Raw genomic sequence first — 17,387 nt, 5'->3', positions numbered from 1 at the left:
TCCTTCACTTCTTTGTTCATAGGTACACTCAGCATGTGTATGTAGGTTTTTCCAGGCCCTTGAGATCAAAGATGTTTTTTCCTCAATTCCATTGGGCACCTATGTAGTTCCTATATCTCTCATGTTTGATTTGTGGCCAGAAATGGTCAGAGTTAATCTCAGATGCTGGCTGGAATTGGAGTAATCTTTGCCAGAGAATATCTTCTGCTGTGTCACAGATATCATCTTTATGACTGTACTGATTTGTCTAATCTATATTGCAGACTGGTTGGTTTTTCCAGACTGATGGCAGTCTTCATACCAAGAGCATGCAACATCCATACCAGACTGCACAAATGTGTGCTGATTGTGTGTGTGTGTGTGTGTGTGTGTGTGTGTAAAACAACCATCTAAATTAAATCAGATTTTTTTTTGTGTCTTTATTGTTTCAATAACAGTTATATCTCAGATGAGTACTCTTAATCCTTTCAGTCCTGGCTTTGGATTTCTAAAATTACTCCTGCTGGCCATTACAAGAAAATCTGAGAAACACCAGACTGTGCTTGGGCAGCTTCAGTGATTCCCCTGTTAAGTATGTGATTGAAGTGATGAGAGGTGTTAGCAGTTTTTTTTATAGGATAAGTGGAGTAACATCACTGTTACACCTGGAATTCTTACTTGGATAGACTTCTGCTCTTCATATCGTCTGCATCCTCTACAATCAGTGCCATAATTTGAGAGAGTTTTGTAGGTCTGTACTGCATAACAGTCTGTCTGGTCTGCATATCATGATTTGCTCTGAGAGATGCTGTTACTTTCTTCAGTCACCCTCCTTCTTCAGTGGTAGGAGGAAGTTGTTGCAACACTCCACTTTCGGGAAGAGCTGGGCGTGACTGTAATGGGAATATCTGGAGAGACTGAGATGCCAGTTGAAAAAGAAAGCTCTGAGATTTTACTTATGCTCAGGTTATAACAAAGATGTCTTCCAACAAAGAAAAATCAAACATTAATCAGACATGCTTGTGAAGTGTTTGGTTGGCCTGATGCCATATCTTAGGTGATTCTTAGTCCTTGAGGCAGCAATGGCCAGGTCCAAGAGCCCTTGCACAAGGAAAGATGAAACCATCTTTGTGCTTTAAACATATTTATGGGGATACAAATATGAGAAGCATTTTTTGTGTACTGAAACTGGTCTGATCCACATGATAGCCTTTGGTTTCTTTGGCTGAAGCCAGTCAGTTCTGATTTGACCAGCCCGTTGTTAAAGGTTCATGCATGTGGATGGTATTACTGATGGCTACAGACTAGGTCTTGCTGTCATAGATTTACTATTTTTATGCAGCTACTTTGGTAAAAAGATATTCTGAAGTATTTTGCTTTCTACCTGCAGTCAAACAGTCTTGTGGAATGCCTGGATGTAAGGCAAAAGGATGTGTTTTACAGCTGAGCTGATGTCTTGGGAATAAACAAATCAACCAGCACTTGCTTTTCTATGTCAGGCAAAGACCTAGGGCAACATTCTCACTACTCTCACAGATCAAGCAGACTGCAGAGTCTTTGCTCCAGCCACCATCTATCACCAGCAGCATTTCAAATTGTGGGGAAATTGTCAATAAAAATTGTGTGTGTCTTCTGATTGTGTATGACTTCTGAGCAGTTCAGTCATCAGATAGTGACCAATTTATTCATCACATTCCTTTCTTGGTACCTCTCAACTTTGCAAAAGACCACAGGCAGTGTAGCAGCAGAATTGACTGAGTTATGTATGTGGCACTGCTACTGCAGGCCCTATGTGTTTTCTAGTCAACAAATCAACTATCTTTAGATTTGTTTTGATTTCCTTTAAAGACAGGCAACAGTAGATTCTTTTGATGAGGAGAATTTCATTCTCAAGATAGCTCTTCTTCTAGAAGCTTCGCATAAACCTGGTAATTCAATCTGCAGTGAGATTTCTGAGCCGTCAGGAAGAAGCTACATCAAAAGTGACTTTTCATTTAGCAATAGCAAGATATTAAATATATTTGTTTGGCTCTATCAATTCTACTTTTAAGTAGAAAGTCATTGGAGTATCCTTATTTTGAGATAGCATTATAGTGTGTTTCTTGCACTTTCAAAAGGCACTGATTTTGCTCATTGGGATCTCTACAAACTGTTTTGGAAATCCAGTATTTCAAAACTCCTCTCAGGGCGACCTAGAAATGTGGTTCACCTGACGCACCCAAAATATTGAATCTACTTTGGACAATTTTTGCCTTCAAATATTAGCCTATTTATCCTGCTGTTTCTTTCTAGATGCTAAAAGATTGTATGTGGAACTGGTGCCTACTACATCAAATTCTTTATCTGAAGTCCTGAGCATGCTAGGAAATGGACTCGGTCATGAGCAGGAAGACAAGCTAGTACCTGAAGAAAGTGGAAAGAATGGATAAGGGAGGAATCAGAGTTATGAGAATGTTGGATATACAAATAATGAAAAAAGAAAATATATAAGCTGTGTCTTGGTTGCAAGGTTGCTAAAACAATATTCGGCATCACAATGTTACAGATGTAAACATTCATTTATGTTTAAAGTATTTCTGCAGCCTCATATAGCATGGCAAGTGTATTTTCTGGTGATGTCCTGGTTTTGGATGTTTGTATTAATCTCTTAAATGCAAGGCACTCCCAACACCAAACCTAGGGTTTCATTTCAGACTTTAGGAAAAGAGGTTCTGCATTGTGGTAGACTTGATAGCAATATAGCAATGCTAGAGAAAGCACATTGTGCTTCTGTCTTTTTCTTTCTTTTTGTTTTTTTTTTAGTACTTTGTGCAGCTGTTAGATTACCAAACACCTGTTAGAGGTGACAGTTACAGATGCTCAATAACCAATGAAAATTAATAGAACATGTGATTCTTTTAGCTTAGAAGTGATTTGGTAAGATGTGTTTAGAAATCTAATTACATACTGCTGCTGTCTACCATTATCACTTACCATTCATTAACTTCTCTGAATATTGAAACAAACATTTCTTGTAGTAGTGCTAATTTTCTCATATATTTGTAAGGTGATTTTCTGACAGAGGGAACACCTGACTTTTTTGCCACTGTTTAGCTGTTTTAGGTTTGCTCCTCAAGCAAATAAAAGCAGAGTGTCATTTGTTTACTTACAGTTAACACTTGCTATTGTATCTTCAAATATAAAACTTCACAGTTTCATTCTTAAGTTTCTACCCACTTTTATGTTAATAATAATTATCACTGGCTGGACATGACTTAGTCCTGCAACTGTCATTGAAAGGTACTTTTTCTATTTAAAATAAAAACACCACTGCACAATACCTTCAAGCCAAAAAAGTTCAGAATGGATCCTTAGCTAACTTGCAGGAAACCTTTTTGATTTCAGTTACAAAATAAGTAACTTAAGGTGAGGCACACAGGTAATTGTGCTTCCTCATGGGGGAGGAAATTATATAAATAGTAATTTATATAAATAGTAATTCCTTTTTTTTTTTTTTTTTCCTTGTAGTCCTTGCAATAACAGACTAAATTTCTGTCCTGGATGGTTTACATTGTAACATACATCTCTTATAAGTAGGATGGTGAGAAAAATTCCACAACTTCTGGTGGCAAGACAAGCTGAAGTGGAACAGTAGAGGATGTTTCCTGTTTTATTTAGTTTGCTCTTTCTTTGTACCCAAGTCTCTTCCTCCAGAATATGTAAGAGGAGATAATTGTGCCAGTTGCTACTACTTTATAGCCATGGGACTAATAATTCTTTGCCATCTTGAGAAAAGCAGATTGGTGGCAGAGATCAACAAGAATATGTTGAGGGATGTCTCTCTCTTCTGGTTGATAGATGCAGGAATATGCAGGAACAACACAGTCGATTGATTGATTGATAGCGCACAACTCATCCATAATGATCTGTCTGATATAGCAGTAAATTATTCTTGAGATTGATGCAGGTCATTGAACAGCACATTGACAATCCTGTTGTCTGTCATGCTGTTCAAAGCAAGGCAGGAACAGTAGCTGCTGAGATACTCAAGTCTACCTTGGCTGCTAGCTGTGTGCAGGTGTTCTGATCATACAAGTTGTTGTCTTTTTTTTTTTGGGCAGCTTGGCTTCATTGCTAGCTTGTTACAAGTAACAGTAAAAAAGAGGTGAGATATTTTTAGAAGAAAAGGTTGTAGTTTGCTGATTTCACAGTAACATAAAAAACAATTGAAAATACTGAAATACTGAGTTTTAAATTTCAGTAGCAAAACTTCTCCATGGAAAAGAAGCTAATAAATAATTAAGAAACATACCTGATTTTTGCATGGAAAATTGTAACCCCCCCCCCCCTCCCCCCCCCCAGAACCCAAACACCCTAAAAAACACACAAAATTGAAGCAGAAAGGCTGATAGTTCTCAGAAATTCAAAAATTATGTTGGTCTTTAAGTTCCATGAAATACCATGATATCTTTCCATGGTAATCTAAGTTCTTGTCTTGTTAGTGATGAAGATGTCTTCATTTACCTCCTTTGGTTTGAATTTTCCATTCTGCCAAGTTACATATGCCTGAAGATGTGGATGGATGGATGTGTTTTGCTTCCTAGTTTAGTTACCAGTGTGAGTGAGGGTGGAGCATAGAGCAGCTGTATCCTTCTTTGACACATGGGGTCAGCAGGGAGTAGAAGGCAGTGTGTCACAGCGCTCTCAGCATCACAGACTGCATGATGACTTGTTAACCTTTTAGAATGTTATTGATTTTTTTTTTTAAGCTTAGAAAGAATAAGCATCTCCTCTATTTGGAAGTAAAGACCAGCTTTATTTGGCTAGTAAATGAGTCTGGAGAAAACCCCATCTTTCCTACGCAGGGTTCTAGGGCTTGATGTCCTGTCATAGAGGCCATGAAGTTTTTCAGACATGTGGATGTTTTCTACATTAGACTTCGCCCTGCCAGATATTTACTTGAACCTGACATCTTGTCACAAAGGGCATGAAGCCTTTCAGACTACTGGATATCTTCCACACCAGACTCGGCCCTGCCAGATACTTTCTTTTAAATTGAGTCCCTTGCGCGCAGTCATGCAAGAGAGTTATCAGAGCCCCAGTCTGGACCCTTCACAATCAGCAAACATCCTAAAATGATGGACTTGAAGAAATTCTCAGGAATTTAGACTTTTGATGCATGGAAAGAAAAGCTTACTTGTTCATAGAAAACCATTTCTTTCTGGACAGTTCTGCGTTTGCCTGTGTGCTCTTGGTCCTGAAGTTAATATGCTGAATAAATCCTGGTGGAGACATGAGATTTGGATAGAAACTTTTTATATAATTTGGAGAATTTTAAAACTTTAAAATTTTTAGTTCATTTACACTGTTGAAATACTATTTAACTAAGTGCTGGTTTGAATATGAGCAGTTCTACTTTTAGGGCTAGAACATGAACAACTCAAGTGCATGCAAAAATCTGTAATTGTATATACAAGTTTTATTGAACGTTCTGAAATACATCAATGTCCTGGTATTTCTGAGAAAATGCACTATTTCTTTCTCCTGCTGGTTGCTACGCCTGTTGGCATGGCTCCATGTGAACCATACATTCAGCTACAACGCTTAGGGTTTCCAGTGTTTTTTGAGACACAGTAAGAACAAGTATGCTTCATTAATGTGAAAAGAACCACAGATTCCACAGTTGTTATTTACTTGCCTGAACATATCCCAGTCCCCCTTCTTAGCATCATCTGGAAAACTTGCCTTGATTTTCTGGTTTCTTGCCTCATGTGAAGACACAAGGACAGAAATTCAAGCACAGATCACAGAAAACAAAACCTGATGTGAACAGGATAATATATTATTTTATTGTATTCTGTGATGATGTAGAAGTTTGAGATCGTATTTCTTATTATTCCTTGGTGCTTTCAGATCTCTCAGCTGATTCACCCAAAATGGTAAAACATTCTGTGCTTTATATGTGCCTGAAACTTATACTAAAACAAAACACTAAATTATTGGATTTATTTATGGGTTTGATTTTAGTTTTTTTAAAGGCTCCCAAGCAGCTTTTGAAAACCTCCTATGTACTTGGGTTATGCACTAGCTTACCTGTATTCTCAGAGCTACATTTGTGTATAAAGAGATCTTGGAAGTTTAAAGGAGATGTAAAGGATACTGAGAATATGAATAAAGGCTAGATATTCATTGTTATTCTCCTGGACTTTTCTGCTGTCATTGAACATTGTTGTCTGTAAGATAAATTCTCCAAGAGCAATTGCAGAGAGCAATGTATCCACTGAGAAGTGATTTAAAATTGCTCTTCAGCTGCTCGATACCTTGTTTGTAGAGTCACACAAAAATAAATTCCCATGCTGGCCCTCCTCAACAGTTGTGTGCAGTTAGAAGATGACTGGTCTGTCACCATGGCTTTGAGTGACTTTCTGGTAGAGGTAACATGTAGTTCCTTCCTAGGCCAAGCACTTGGTAAACATGCAGGAAATAACAGGCTTCATTGCTTTATGGCCCAGAATGCTTGTTTTGGTTTGTGTGTGTGTGTTTGGTTCTGGGTGGGGTTTTTTTTAGGCTTTTCACTAACCCAGTGATGTACTTATTCAAAGGGAAAGAGCTCTTATGTATTTAAAATGTAATAAAACTTAGAATCTTTTGCCCTCTCAAAGCAAGATACTTCACAGAGAACAGTTCTCTCCCCACAGAGAAAATAGAAAACAGACAATACATGACAGATTATTCCTATTCCTTGCGTACTGTGAAGATAAACATTGTACATGCTGAAAAATTTGTATTATGCTAGAATAAAAAGTGGAAGTAAAGATTGTCCAATATGTTTCTTTATTCCCAGAATTAGAAGTCCCTTTGTTTCTTTTGTACTTCAAAATGTGCTTTTATCTGAAGACAAGTCTATAGAGGCTCCTAAATCAGTTACAGACATTCTGAGAGAGTCCAAATACTGTTTGAAGATTGCCATGGAATATAAATGGTCACGTTCCTACAAACCACAACTCTTCTAAAAGGAAACCAGAATATTCTGCGAACTTATTTTGGGAAAGGTGCTTATGTATTTGTGATTTAAAGTAATTTTTATTTATAGTTTGTGTGCAAAAAGTTGTCTATAGGGAATGAAGATGCTATTCTAAAATTCTGTGTAATTTTTCAACTTGTCTTTAATTTATCCTGTAGTTTCAACATAGAGTGTATGACTGAGGATATTGCTGGTTTTGAAGCCAGAGTAGTTGGAAATCACTGAAAAAAGTTAACCCAACATAATGCTACTGCCAGCAAAAGGAATCCTGCCTACTCAAATTTTTTCACTTTAAGAGGAAGCTTCTAGTAGTCTTCCTACCAAATGGAGGGAGCTCCCAGTGACCATGACATGGATGTGTAGGCTAGACATTTCTGCCTGTTGAGACCTGACCCATAGGAGAGCAGCTGGACTGTGACTTCTTGTCTTCATGTGGGCTGGGGAGGAATTTTTCCAGATTAGAGTTTGTAAAACTGGTTCCAGGCCTCTAATGTGGCCTGGTTTGCACATATTTGAAACAGTAGAGTTTGTTTGATGACAGGTTTTTTCTACTCCCTTTTGATGCGCTTCTTAAACTAGTTAGCTTTTAGCATTTGAGTGTTTATACTTCCACTGGAATTAAAAACTAGTAATGAGAAATTTGGTGAGGCCTGAATTGGCGCTTATCAAATGCCTTTTGATTTGAAGATATATCAGTGCAATATATCTTGAAAGCATTCACTCAATGAGTACTTATAGGTGCCAGTCAGACTTCTCTTGATTAATTTAAAAGGCCAAGGCTAAGTCATGTCTATTCTAGCAGTAACTTGGGAATAACTGATTTACCATTATTTTTTGACTACTAAACCATTAATTGCTTCGAAACCTAGAGTTACTGAATGTATGGAAAACATTTTTGTGTTTCTTTTGTAAAGCCAGGAAACACTGCTACCACCTCTCTGAAAATTACCTGCAGGATTTAGTAAACAAAACCAAATAGCTTTTACTTGTCTCTCTTTGCGTGTTTGTTTTAATGTGTGGTCCTCAAACTTAGCATCCAAAGAAGGTTGTTTAGACTTTGCCTCTTGTTTTAATAATGCTTGTCTCTGTTGATATTTTTTTAAATCTTGTTCTCAATTTCTTATGAAAATAGCAACTCTGCTTTTATTTTTATTTATTTTATTTATTTTATTTTATTTATACTTATTCGCTAAGGTGGGGAGCTGACACTGAGGTATGCAGAGTGCTCCAGACTTGCACTGAGGCATTCTGTGCTCCTCTTTGGGCCTTACACTCAAAGCTTAAAATGTTAGCAGGTGCTGAAACCCGAACTGAGTCAGGGTTCATTTTATCTGTGCTGTGTAACAGCAGCAAAATGGTTGCTAGAACATAGATACAACAGAGAGGAGACAGAATGAGAGATTAATTATTTCATGTTATTACCAAGGTCTTTGATTTTGCAGAAAGGTATGTCTATCTGTACCCCCTGCAGTTGTGTGGTATGAAATGGTGAGCCTTTGTTTGGAAGCTTTAACTAAACGGGCTCAGAAACCACGAAGTGTTACCCTGCAAATATTGTGTAGCTGGTTGGGATCTTTATATTCCATGCAAATAGCAAAATATCCCTTTACAACCCTGATTGCACATTGCCCTTTCACAGTAATTTCAATGAGTTTATTTTTTCTTTTAAAGAAGGGTGAAAATGGAAGTTTGTAACAGGAAATACAGGTATTACTAAATGGAAATATGTTTGGTACCTTCTGCAGCTTTGTGGAAATACTATTTCTGTTGAAAAGCAAAGGCAGTACATTTAGTGTGCCTTATGCTTTTATTAGAATACATTTTTTTATTTTGTTACAATTATTTTTCCTATGTACAGTAATTTTGATGACACTTGCATAGTAATGATGGTAATAGTGTAATAGATTATTCACAGTTGTAATGGTTATGATGCCATAGTAATAAGTTGGGTAGGGAAAAGTATTTAGGATACTTTTTTAATGTATTTTTCTAAAAAATAAGGAAATTTATATCATTTAAATAAGACAGTATTATATTCTTACACCTTAAGGGATGCACAAGAGAGATTCTCTGTAATAATGTGCAAATGCCCAAAGAAGATCAGACCCAAAAAAAGCTAAATTAACATAATTGTAAAGGAAAAGTACTGTGTCTTTGCTTTTGTGGCTCTTATACCCCATAGTGCTGGTATTTTACAGTCCTTCCATTGTCCATTACTGCAAACACGTCCAGATGAATTCAGCGTTTAATGTTAAAAATCTTATAACATGCCAGTTTGATTTGTAGCCCTTCATATCATGGAATGCTAATTAAAATCATATTTTTGCATATGTCATGCCTTTCATGTACATATGCAAATAGAGTATATTGCCTTTCAGCTATTAGTAATTAACTTTATGAAGGACAGCTGTAATACATAATTAACAAAAATGTTTGCAAGCCCTTTTCACACTGAAAGTTGCAGCAGTAAAATTTTTGCTTATTGAGAGAACCATTTTAGTTTAAAGCTTCAGTCTGATATCTAAATTGTTTGAAGCAGCCACATGACATAATTAAATTGATGTTATGGTCTTATCAGCAGAAGAATAATACTTGATAGGCTTCTATCTGTTTCATTATGTATGTCACCAAAACTAAAATAAATTATCTGTGTTTGGTCTGGTAGAAACATGATGCCAGGTAGTATGTATTTTGTTGCTGCTGTTGGTGCTTTGAAGAATGTCTTGCTGCTTTGAACAATATTCCAGCTCATAGTGTATTCATGAACATGTGCTTCATGTTTTTCATCCTTTTTTTTTTTTTTTTTCACAAAACTATAATAACTAAGGCTATTAATTTGTTTCTGTGTGTATCTCTTTAAATAATTAATACAATGAAGTTTGGCCAGGCATAAGCGGTGATTAAAGCACCTTATCTTGCTGTTTTTTCATGTTTCTCATGAAAAACAATGGAACTACCTGTATGAAGTAAGGTTGCAGGATGGGCCCATAAGGCTTAAATAAATTCAAAGGTGTAACTAAAACTGTATTACTTCATAATATCAGACAATGTTATTTAGGTAAAATAAATTAAAGTATCAGTATAATGTGTGAAATGTTCTAATTTGCAAAGAGAAGCAGAAACAGGTCTTCCATTCTTTGACCAATGACGTATGCTTAGGACTTAAAAAGCCAAGGGACTGCAAAATGAGGGAAATCTGTTGTTACAGAATGGACATCACATGGAATTCACATCCTAGCAGAGGAGGGATTTTTTTAAGGTCTGCCTTTAATGAAATGTGTTCAAGTGCATGCTCAAAAAAAGAAAAAAATAGTTTAATAAAATGATCTTTCTCATTTGCTTTTTGTTTGACAGGGTGGCATTTGTGATGAAGAAGCATTTGAATACTCATTTGCTGGGCAAACACGGAGTTGGCACCCCCAAAGAAAGGTAAACTGCTTTAAAATTCTTTTTCATTGTATCTTATACAGTATGTGGAGATCTTTGCTAGAATATTTAGCTTGCCCACAGTTAAGACATCTGGATTTTTTACCTCAACTCCAAGAGAGATGCAACATCTTTAAGTGCCCTGATGTTGTGGTACTTATGACATGTCTGCAGAAAGAAATGCCATGTAAAAGGTGTAGGATTTGCACCTTTTGGGGCTTTTTTTTTTTTTGACAGGTGGTATAATTTTCCTAAAACTTACATAGTTGTAACTGTGCCTCTCAGTATAAAATCAAATGTTTGTGTTGTTTTGCCTTTTTTTTTTTCCTTTTTTGTTCTGTTCTTGCTGGCCTTGATGCTCACAGGTTTATAAAATTGTTTTCTAAGAAGTCAAAGCCACAGAGGAATCAAAAAGAAAGTTTCCTCAAGTGTTTTTGGTCAGGAAAGGAAGAGTTTGCATTTTCAGTATTTTTAAGATAAATTAGTTTATTTTTCAATCTGTACACAGCCACTTATTCTCCAACTTTGTTTGCAAGCAGGTTATTTTTTATGTGGTTTAAAATATAACTGTGTTTTAAAACTCAATGGCACTGTGTTTGCAGATAAACAGATTTTGCTTCAGATTTATTTGGCACATTGTGGCTTAGCTATTGCTGTTTCATTGAATCTTTGGGCCAACTAGAAAATTGATGTGTTTTGGATAGCCAAAAGATCACATATTCTCTTTCAGCCTGGGTAGATGGAGGTGTTCATTGCTGGATACTTGATACTGTTTCAAGTATTACTGCCTTGTAACTCATTCTTCTGGGGTAGGCTTTCATAAATAAAGAATATTTTCTGGTTTTGATATGAAAAAGGAGGAATATAAATGATAGGAGCTGTAGGAGAGCACAGCAAAGCTCTTTCTGAGCCATGTTCTTTTCTTGTTAAAGACAATGGAAATTGTGGTCAATTAGATCCATTCCTCACAAGTTTGTCATGCTTAAATCATGGAGGGACCTAAGAGTAGGGTTTTAAATTAACACCCTATATATGTCTTAGTTTGACTAAGCACTGATTTAGGTAGTGCTTTTAGTTTTAAGGATATTTCCTCTACAAAGGGCTTAACCAGAATTTTCCTAACATGTGATATGTCAAGAGTTTTGAGATATTCTATTTAATCTAAAATACACAGTGATGCATTGAAAAACAATTACAATTTCATCAAAGCAGATATCATAATAAAGTTTATGTTGGTTATCTCTTGTCATACAAAAAGTGGCCTGCTCTGGTGGCTTATTTTATAACTGGAAGCATTCAATACCAATATATTCTTTTACAAGGGGTTACTTACTGTACACTCATCATAAATACAACATAGAAATAACTTGCATCACCCTAGTGAATATGTGCTCAATAAAGGATACATACAATAGATTTCCAAACACAGTATCTTAGCCTGAGAGGCATATTTTTAGTGATGATCATCTTGAAATTAATTCCTAAACAAGCAGGATACTATAAACTAAATCAGTTGTTGCTGGGTTTGCTTTGAGTGTTTTGTTCTGAAGGCCACTCAGCTGTGGTCATTTTCCCCATTTCTTCCCATATTCCTTCAAGGCTTTCTGGGTGGCTGGCCAGCATGACAGGAGGAGGAGGAGGAGGAGGGTAGCATGTCTACAGGCTCTGGCTGCCCAAGGAGCAGAGGAGCCCTACTGAGGGCTGCAGCCTGAGCCTGCCTGATGGCATGGCTGTGGAGGCTTTGCCTCCAGCGTAGGCTGGTGGAATTGGAATGGCTTCATGCCCTATTTTTTTGCCATTTCTTCATCCATCTTTTGAGTATTTCTTTTCCACAATACCTTTTCAGGTGGCACTTCAGCTTAATGTAGAGCAACATCAAATAGTAGTGGCAGAGCTACAACAATGATATAAATTTCTAGTAGCAGTCCCTCACTGGGGATGGGGGATGTTTAAGCCACGTGAACTACTGCAGTAAATACCAAACCACCATTGCTTTCCCTTCCACCTTTTCTCTCCTATTATGAGAAAGTTTGTTGCCTTTTAACTGCTTTAGGAACTGAAGAAATCCTTCTTCTGCATGTTAAACCATCACTTTGGGTATAAACATATTATAAATTAAGTTACGTAGTTTTCTTACCTATGTAAAACATTAATGCCTTGATTATAATATTGCAAGCTTGCTATTTTTTAATTTCTCTAGGACAATATAATTGGTTTATTCTTTATGTTTTGAATTTGATTCTGCCCTCTGATACATTGCATATTATAGCAAATACTAATAGAAGCTAGCTAAATAGGCTGTGACAATTAAATTAATAATGCATTTTATTTGCAAGTGTTTAGTCTTCATAGTTTGACTGATATATGCAAAGATGGTAATTTATTAAAAGTAAATTCATGTAATTGTACTACAGAATTTGATGGACCAAAAAAAGTTGTCAGCATGACTATCATCAAAAACAGAAAATTGAAAAGAAGTTCAAAAGGGTGCTTGAAAAAAATGGTTATAACCCATACACCCCAACAAATTGAGGCTCTTTAAACAAACTTCTTAAAATGGAATTACTGGTGGTAAGCATAGAGATGGTTCTGAAAGGGAGAGTAAAATACATTTACAATTTAGTAAGGAATACTTAACTTGTGCACCTTGCTCTCTCTAGCTTTCCATCACTATTGGGGTTTTTTATGCACAAAAGGCAGGAGTTATGGAGGCTGTGGAGGTGTTTACATGGGCAGATACAGAAAACGAGTATAATTCATAATGAAATTACTACTGAAACATCTTTATTTAGGTTATTTCCTTTTTTTAAAAGACATAATTAATTTAAGGGGAAAATACTGTGCAGTTAAAAAATTACATCAGTTTTTAAAAAACAAACTTGTAGTAAAATGTCTGCACATTTCAGACACAAAAACCCCCTACTGCCTAGTCCATTATGATCATTACCATTTAATAGCTAACTCAAAAGTGGAATGTTTTAACAGAAAGAATTCCTCTGAGGTATATTTTCCTGTTATTGGAACTGTGATACTGATTTATTGTCAACTTGAATGTGTCTCAAAACTGGCATGTTATCTGCTAAGTCCAAGGCCAGTACATATTTGGTACTTCACTGTCAGTAATCTTCATGGGACCTATAACTATATCTTATTGGCAGGATAAATCTTTGGCTACACCTTTATTGTGTCTAGTAGACATTGTGGTTGAGGACAAGGTGAGTGCATTGGTAATGTTAATGGTGCCAAGTTCTAATTTCTGTTGCATCATTACTTTACTTGTAAATTGTGTCAGAACATAGAACAAAGAGACATTATTAAGATATACACATGCACACACATAAAAATATAAGCAAGAAAATAAAATTAAATTCACTAAGTCATTCATCAGTGAGAATAAATTCTGCCACTGTTAAGTTCAACTCTGAATTTAGATTTTTTTTTAATGAAAAATACACATAAATACTCTTTAAAGATTTTTTAGACACCATTAGTACTGTAAAATATACATCTGATATATCTGTTTAAAAATTATTTTACATAAGAAAAAGCCATAGCAAAACCTTTATAGTTACTTAATTACCTCATCTTCTGTATGAATTTTAAATTATGAGTTGCCTCTGAAATAACTTTACATATGAGTAATCCCATTGAATAAAATAGAATCATCCTTATATGAATCAATTGTTACTGGTAGCACAAACAGTCACTGAATTGGAGTATCTATTATAAAGCAATTCCTCTAAAGGTCATTAAAGTATATATTTGATTTTGGAAGGTTCTGATATTTTTATGTGCCTTAGGAATGGAATCATTGTTACAATGCTAGTAACATATGAAGATCATATGATTTTGAAATTATCTTGATTGACTGAAAAAACTGTGCAGTGACTTCAACTTGAGAGCAAGAGCTATAGATAAATACTATTTAATAGCAACCTACTACTGTGTAGTAGCAACCTAAATATGTTTGAGATACTTTGTCAAATGATGTTGGAATATAACATCTAAAATTTTTGTATTTTTTACGCTTTGAAGTAAAAAGAGGAAATTCCTAGGTGCCAGTTGTTCCATGTTCGTGCATAAACCCATATGAATTTTTGAATATTAAATTCTACTAATATGTAAATATCCTAAAATAGACAAGACTGTAGGTATGTCAGTGGAAGGGATTGTTGAGGTTGGAAAGAAAAGTAGACAAGAAAAATGAACTCAGGGTTGATGTTCTGTATAGTATTGAGAAAACTATCTTGTAATCAGCTGTGTCCTGATATTTCCATTTTGAATATAAAACTAGAAGTGTATCAAGTGCATCAGTAGAACTCTCTTTTATTTAACTGAACTGTTAATTCTTCTTTTGAAGCATTTTTCTTTCTTTGAATAGAGAAATTTGTGATAGTAACTATTTGATGTGCCTGTTTTGGGCCTGCTAAGTAAAAGGATCCAGTTTGATGTTACAGCAAATTTTGGATAAACAAGTGGCAAAAGTCACAGAGTGCCATGCCATACATACATATGAAAGGAAGTTGTTTCAGTCATACATCACACCTTTCTGCTTCCACTGCATAAGTGAACTATGCAGGCTAAGAGGGTAAGGGTTAGTATGTAATAATTTTGTAATAACCTGCTTGTGTTCTGAAGGAATGAGTTCTGTGGCTGTCTCACAGAAGGGTTTCCAGTTAGATGCACTGGCAGTACACATGGATCCACTGGACAAGAGGCTACGTGTAATAGGTAGTATGCACAGTCTTGCCTTCTGGCTTTGTCATCACCTTTTACTGCTTCTTGCAAACGGGTTCGAGTTTTCAACTGAAATCCAACACTACTAGGTTAACTGGATAGGAATGAAAAGCTTTACTTAATTATTTCCTGCATTTTGCTTTAAAAAGGTCTTGGGCAGTTACATAATCATACTTTGGAAAAGTTTGTAGCTTTGTAGCTTTTTCTTGAAATATTTACTCTTTGGAAGTTTGTGATAAGAGGATGTGTTTCTGTGAAGGATTTGACTTTAGCAGTGTTTGGGAGCTGAAGTTTTGCCTGAGATGCATGCTCAGCTTTCCATGTTTTGCAGGCTTATCTGACCTTTGCAAGCAGTATTTCTCTTTGGTGTTCAGATCTTGTCTGGTGCTATACTATGGCAGAGTATGGAACAAGTTCCATAGGTACAGGCTCCATAATCATTTGCTGCCTGAGTGTTTCCCTCTGTCTGTGGCTGACCAAGGAACATAAGGAAGCCACCTGTGATTTCTCAGGTAGTAGAAATGTAGAAGTAGAAATGGAAGTAGAAGATGTACTGAAAATTCACAGCTTTCCTCATGGCCTGTTGCCTGTACACACATCATATGCATTTGCTGTGCTGCAAAGAAATGAAGACTAGGCAGACATTTATACTTTTGAAGACCACTATCACAAAGACAAGTGATGAGTTCAGCATCTTTTCAGAAAGAAAAATAAGTGAAAGACTGTAAAATAATGCTACTATTTGTTATTTGTTCTTCTTATCAAATCCTGGCAATATTAGAGTTTAGTTCAGAAGTAAGGGCAATCTGAAGTAAGTTTATTTTAATTACTAGGTATGTGAGATGTTTTAGAAATTTCTGTAGTCAGCAGCAGTCTTCCTGTTGTGAAGGCTTAGCTGCTATGGTTAGAAAAGAGAGGGAGTACCTAATGGGATTCATGCTGCCCACAGTGAGCACCTTTGGCTAATTTTAAGCATCATAACAAGATAAAAATGATGATCTCACATTCCTAAACAATCAAATACTGTCTAGAGCATAAGTTATTAGTTCAATTATCAAGTGTATGCTAACATTGTTGGTGAATCTGTGGAAGATAGTGTGAGTAGCTGCTGAAAGTGCCAACTTTATTTCACAATGGTTTGTTTCCAAGGAAAACACAGTTCCTTGTTGCATACCACTAGCCAAAAAGTTGTAAGCTGCAAACTGATCCCTCCTCTGATGCAGCTGGCTAAAAGTAAGTTGTTCCAGTTGCATGTCCCAGCTTGCTGCTTCCACTGTGTAAGGCAAGTGTGTTGGCCAAGAGAGTAAGGATTAGGATGGCAATATATCTCCAGATCCCTTTTTACCTGTGTGGGACTGGTAGCAAGGGACCTCTCAAGACAATTCTGCAGTGTATGTTACACTGCTTTGAGGGTTGTACGTTGTGTCATTTATAGATGTGAAATGTTCTTCGTCTGGGGTGATACCATGACTTTTAACCATGATCATTCTATATAATACAACACAAATATTTATTGAGAATAATCTCTTGACCATGCTGCAATGAAATATTTTCCATACATTCTGAAGAATCAAGAGGAATATTTTTAAACTTTGGAAGTGAAAACAGAAGTTCTGTGGCAAATGCTGTATATGACTGATGGTAGAAGCTTACTTTCAACTTTTTAGCCACACACTTCATAATTCTTGCATCAAATTATGATGCCATCAGGACTACTTTTCTGCAGCCAAAGCAGCTGCATAATTATTAAGTACAAATGTTTGTTTATCCACTTTTACTGAAGTTTCAGCACCTCAAGGTGGAAAGAAAATGCTGGACAAACATATTATGGAGTGAACACTACCATGAATGCAATTCTAAAATCACCTCCTCAGTGCTATAACATTAAAAAAAAAAAAAAAAGTTGATTGAGACTTAAATGTAGAAACATGGACGTCTTGTTGTACTGTAAAGACAATCTACTGCAATATGAGCCTGCAAGGTGTGCTCTGTACTGATCTCTGGTGGGTAGAGTCATAGGACAGGCCAGCTTAGAAGGAAGCTCCAAAAGTCATCTGGTCCAACCTTTATAGGAGAAGGGAACCTAGAAGAGATCATCTAGCACTCTGTTCAATCACATATTGAAAATGTGCAGTGATGAGAACTCTGCCATATCCCTGAGGAAGTTGCTCCAGTGGATGCTTGTTCTTGTGATAATTTTTTTCTTAAGATGAAACTTTTCCCAGTGTAACTTGTACTTTTT

The 17,387-nt window shown here is 36.1% G+C and overlaps 1 protein-coding gene across 5 annotated transcripts in view; it reads left to right on the top strand.

Moving 5' to 3' along the window:
- ZNF407 (zinc finger protein 407) overlaps positions 1-17,387 on the top strand; it is a 333,913-nt gene that overhangs the window by 120,817 nt on the left and 195,709 nt on the right. For all 5 annotated transcript variants that reach the window (XM_021530861.3, XM_085571854.1, XM_085571856.1 and 2 more), the window contains one exon: positions 10,337-10,411. In XM_021530861.3, the coding sequence (XP_021386536.2) occupies positions 10,337-10,411 (75 nt within the window). The remainder of the gene's footprint in view (positions 1-10,336; positions 10,412-17,387) is intronic.

This window comes from Lonchura striata, chromosome 2 (assembly GCF_050655825.1).
Source record: "Lonchura striata isolate lonStrDom1 chromosome 2, ASM5065582v1, whole genome shotgun sequence".
In the NCBI taxonomy this organism is placed as follows: Eukaryota; Metazoa; Chordata; class Aves; order Passeriformes; family Estrildidae; genus Lonchura; species Lonchura striata.
Note: the sequence above shows the minus strand (reverse complement) of the source record. Positions and strands in the feature narration are given on the sequence as shown.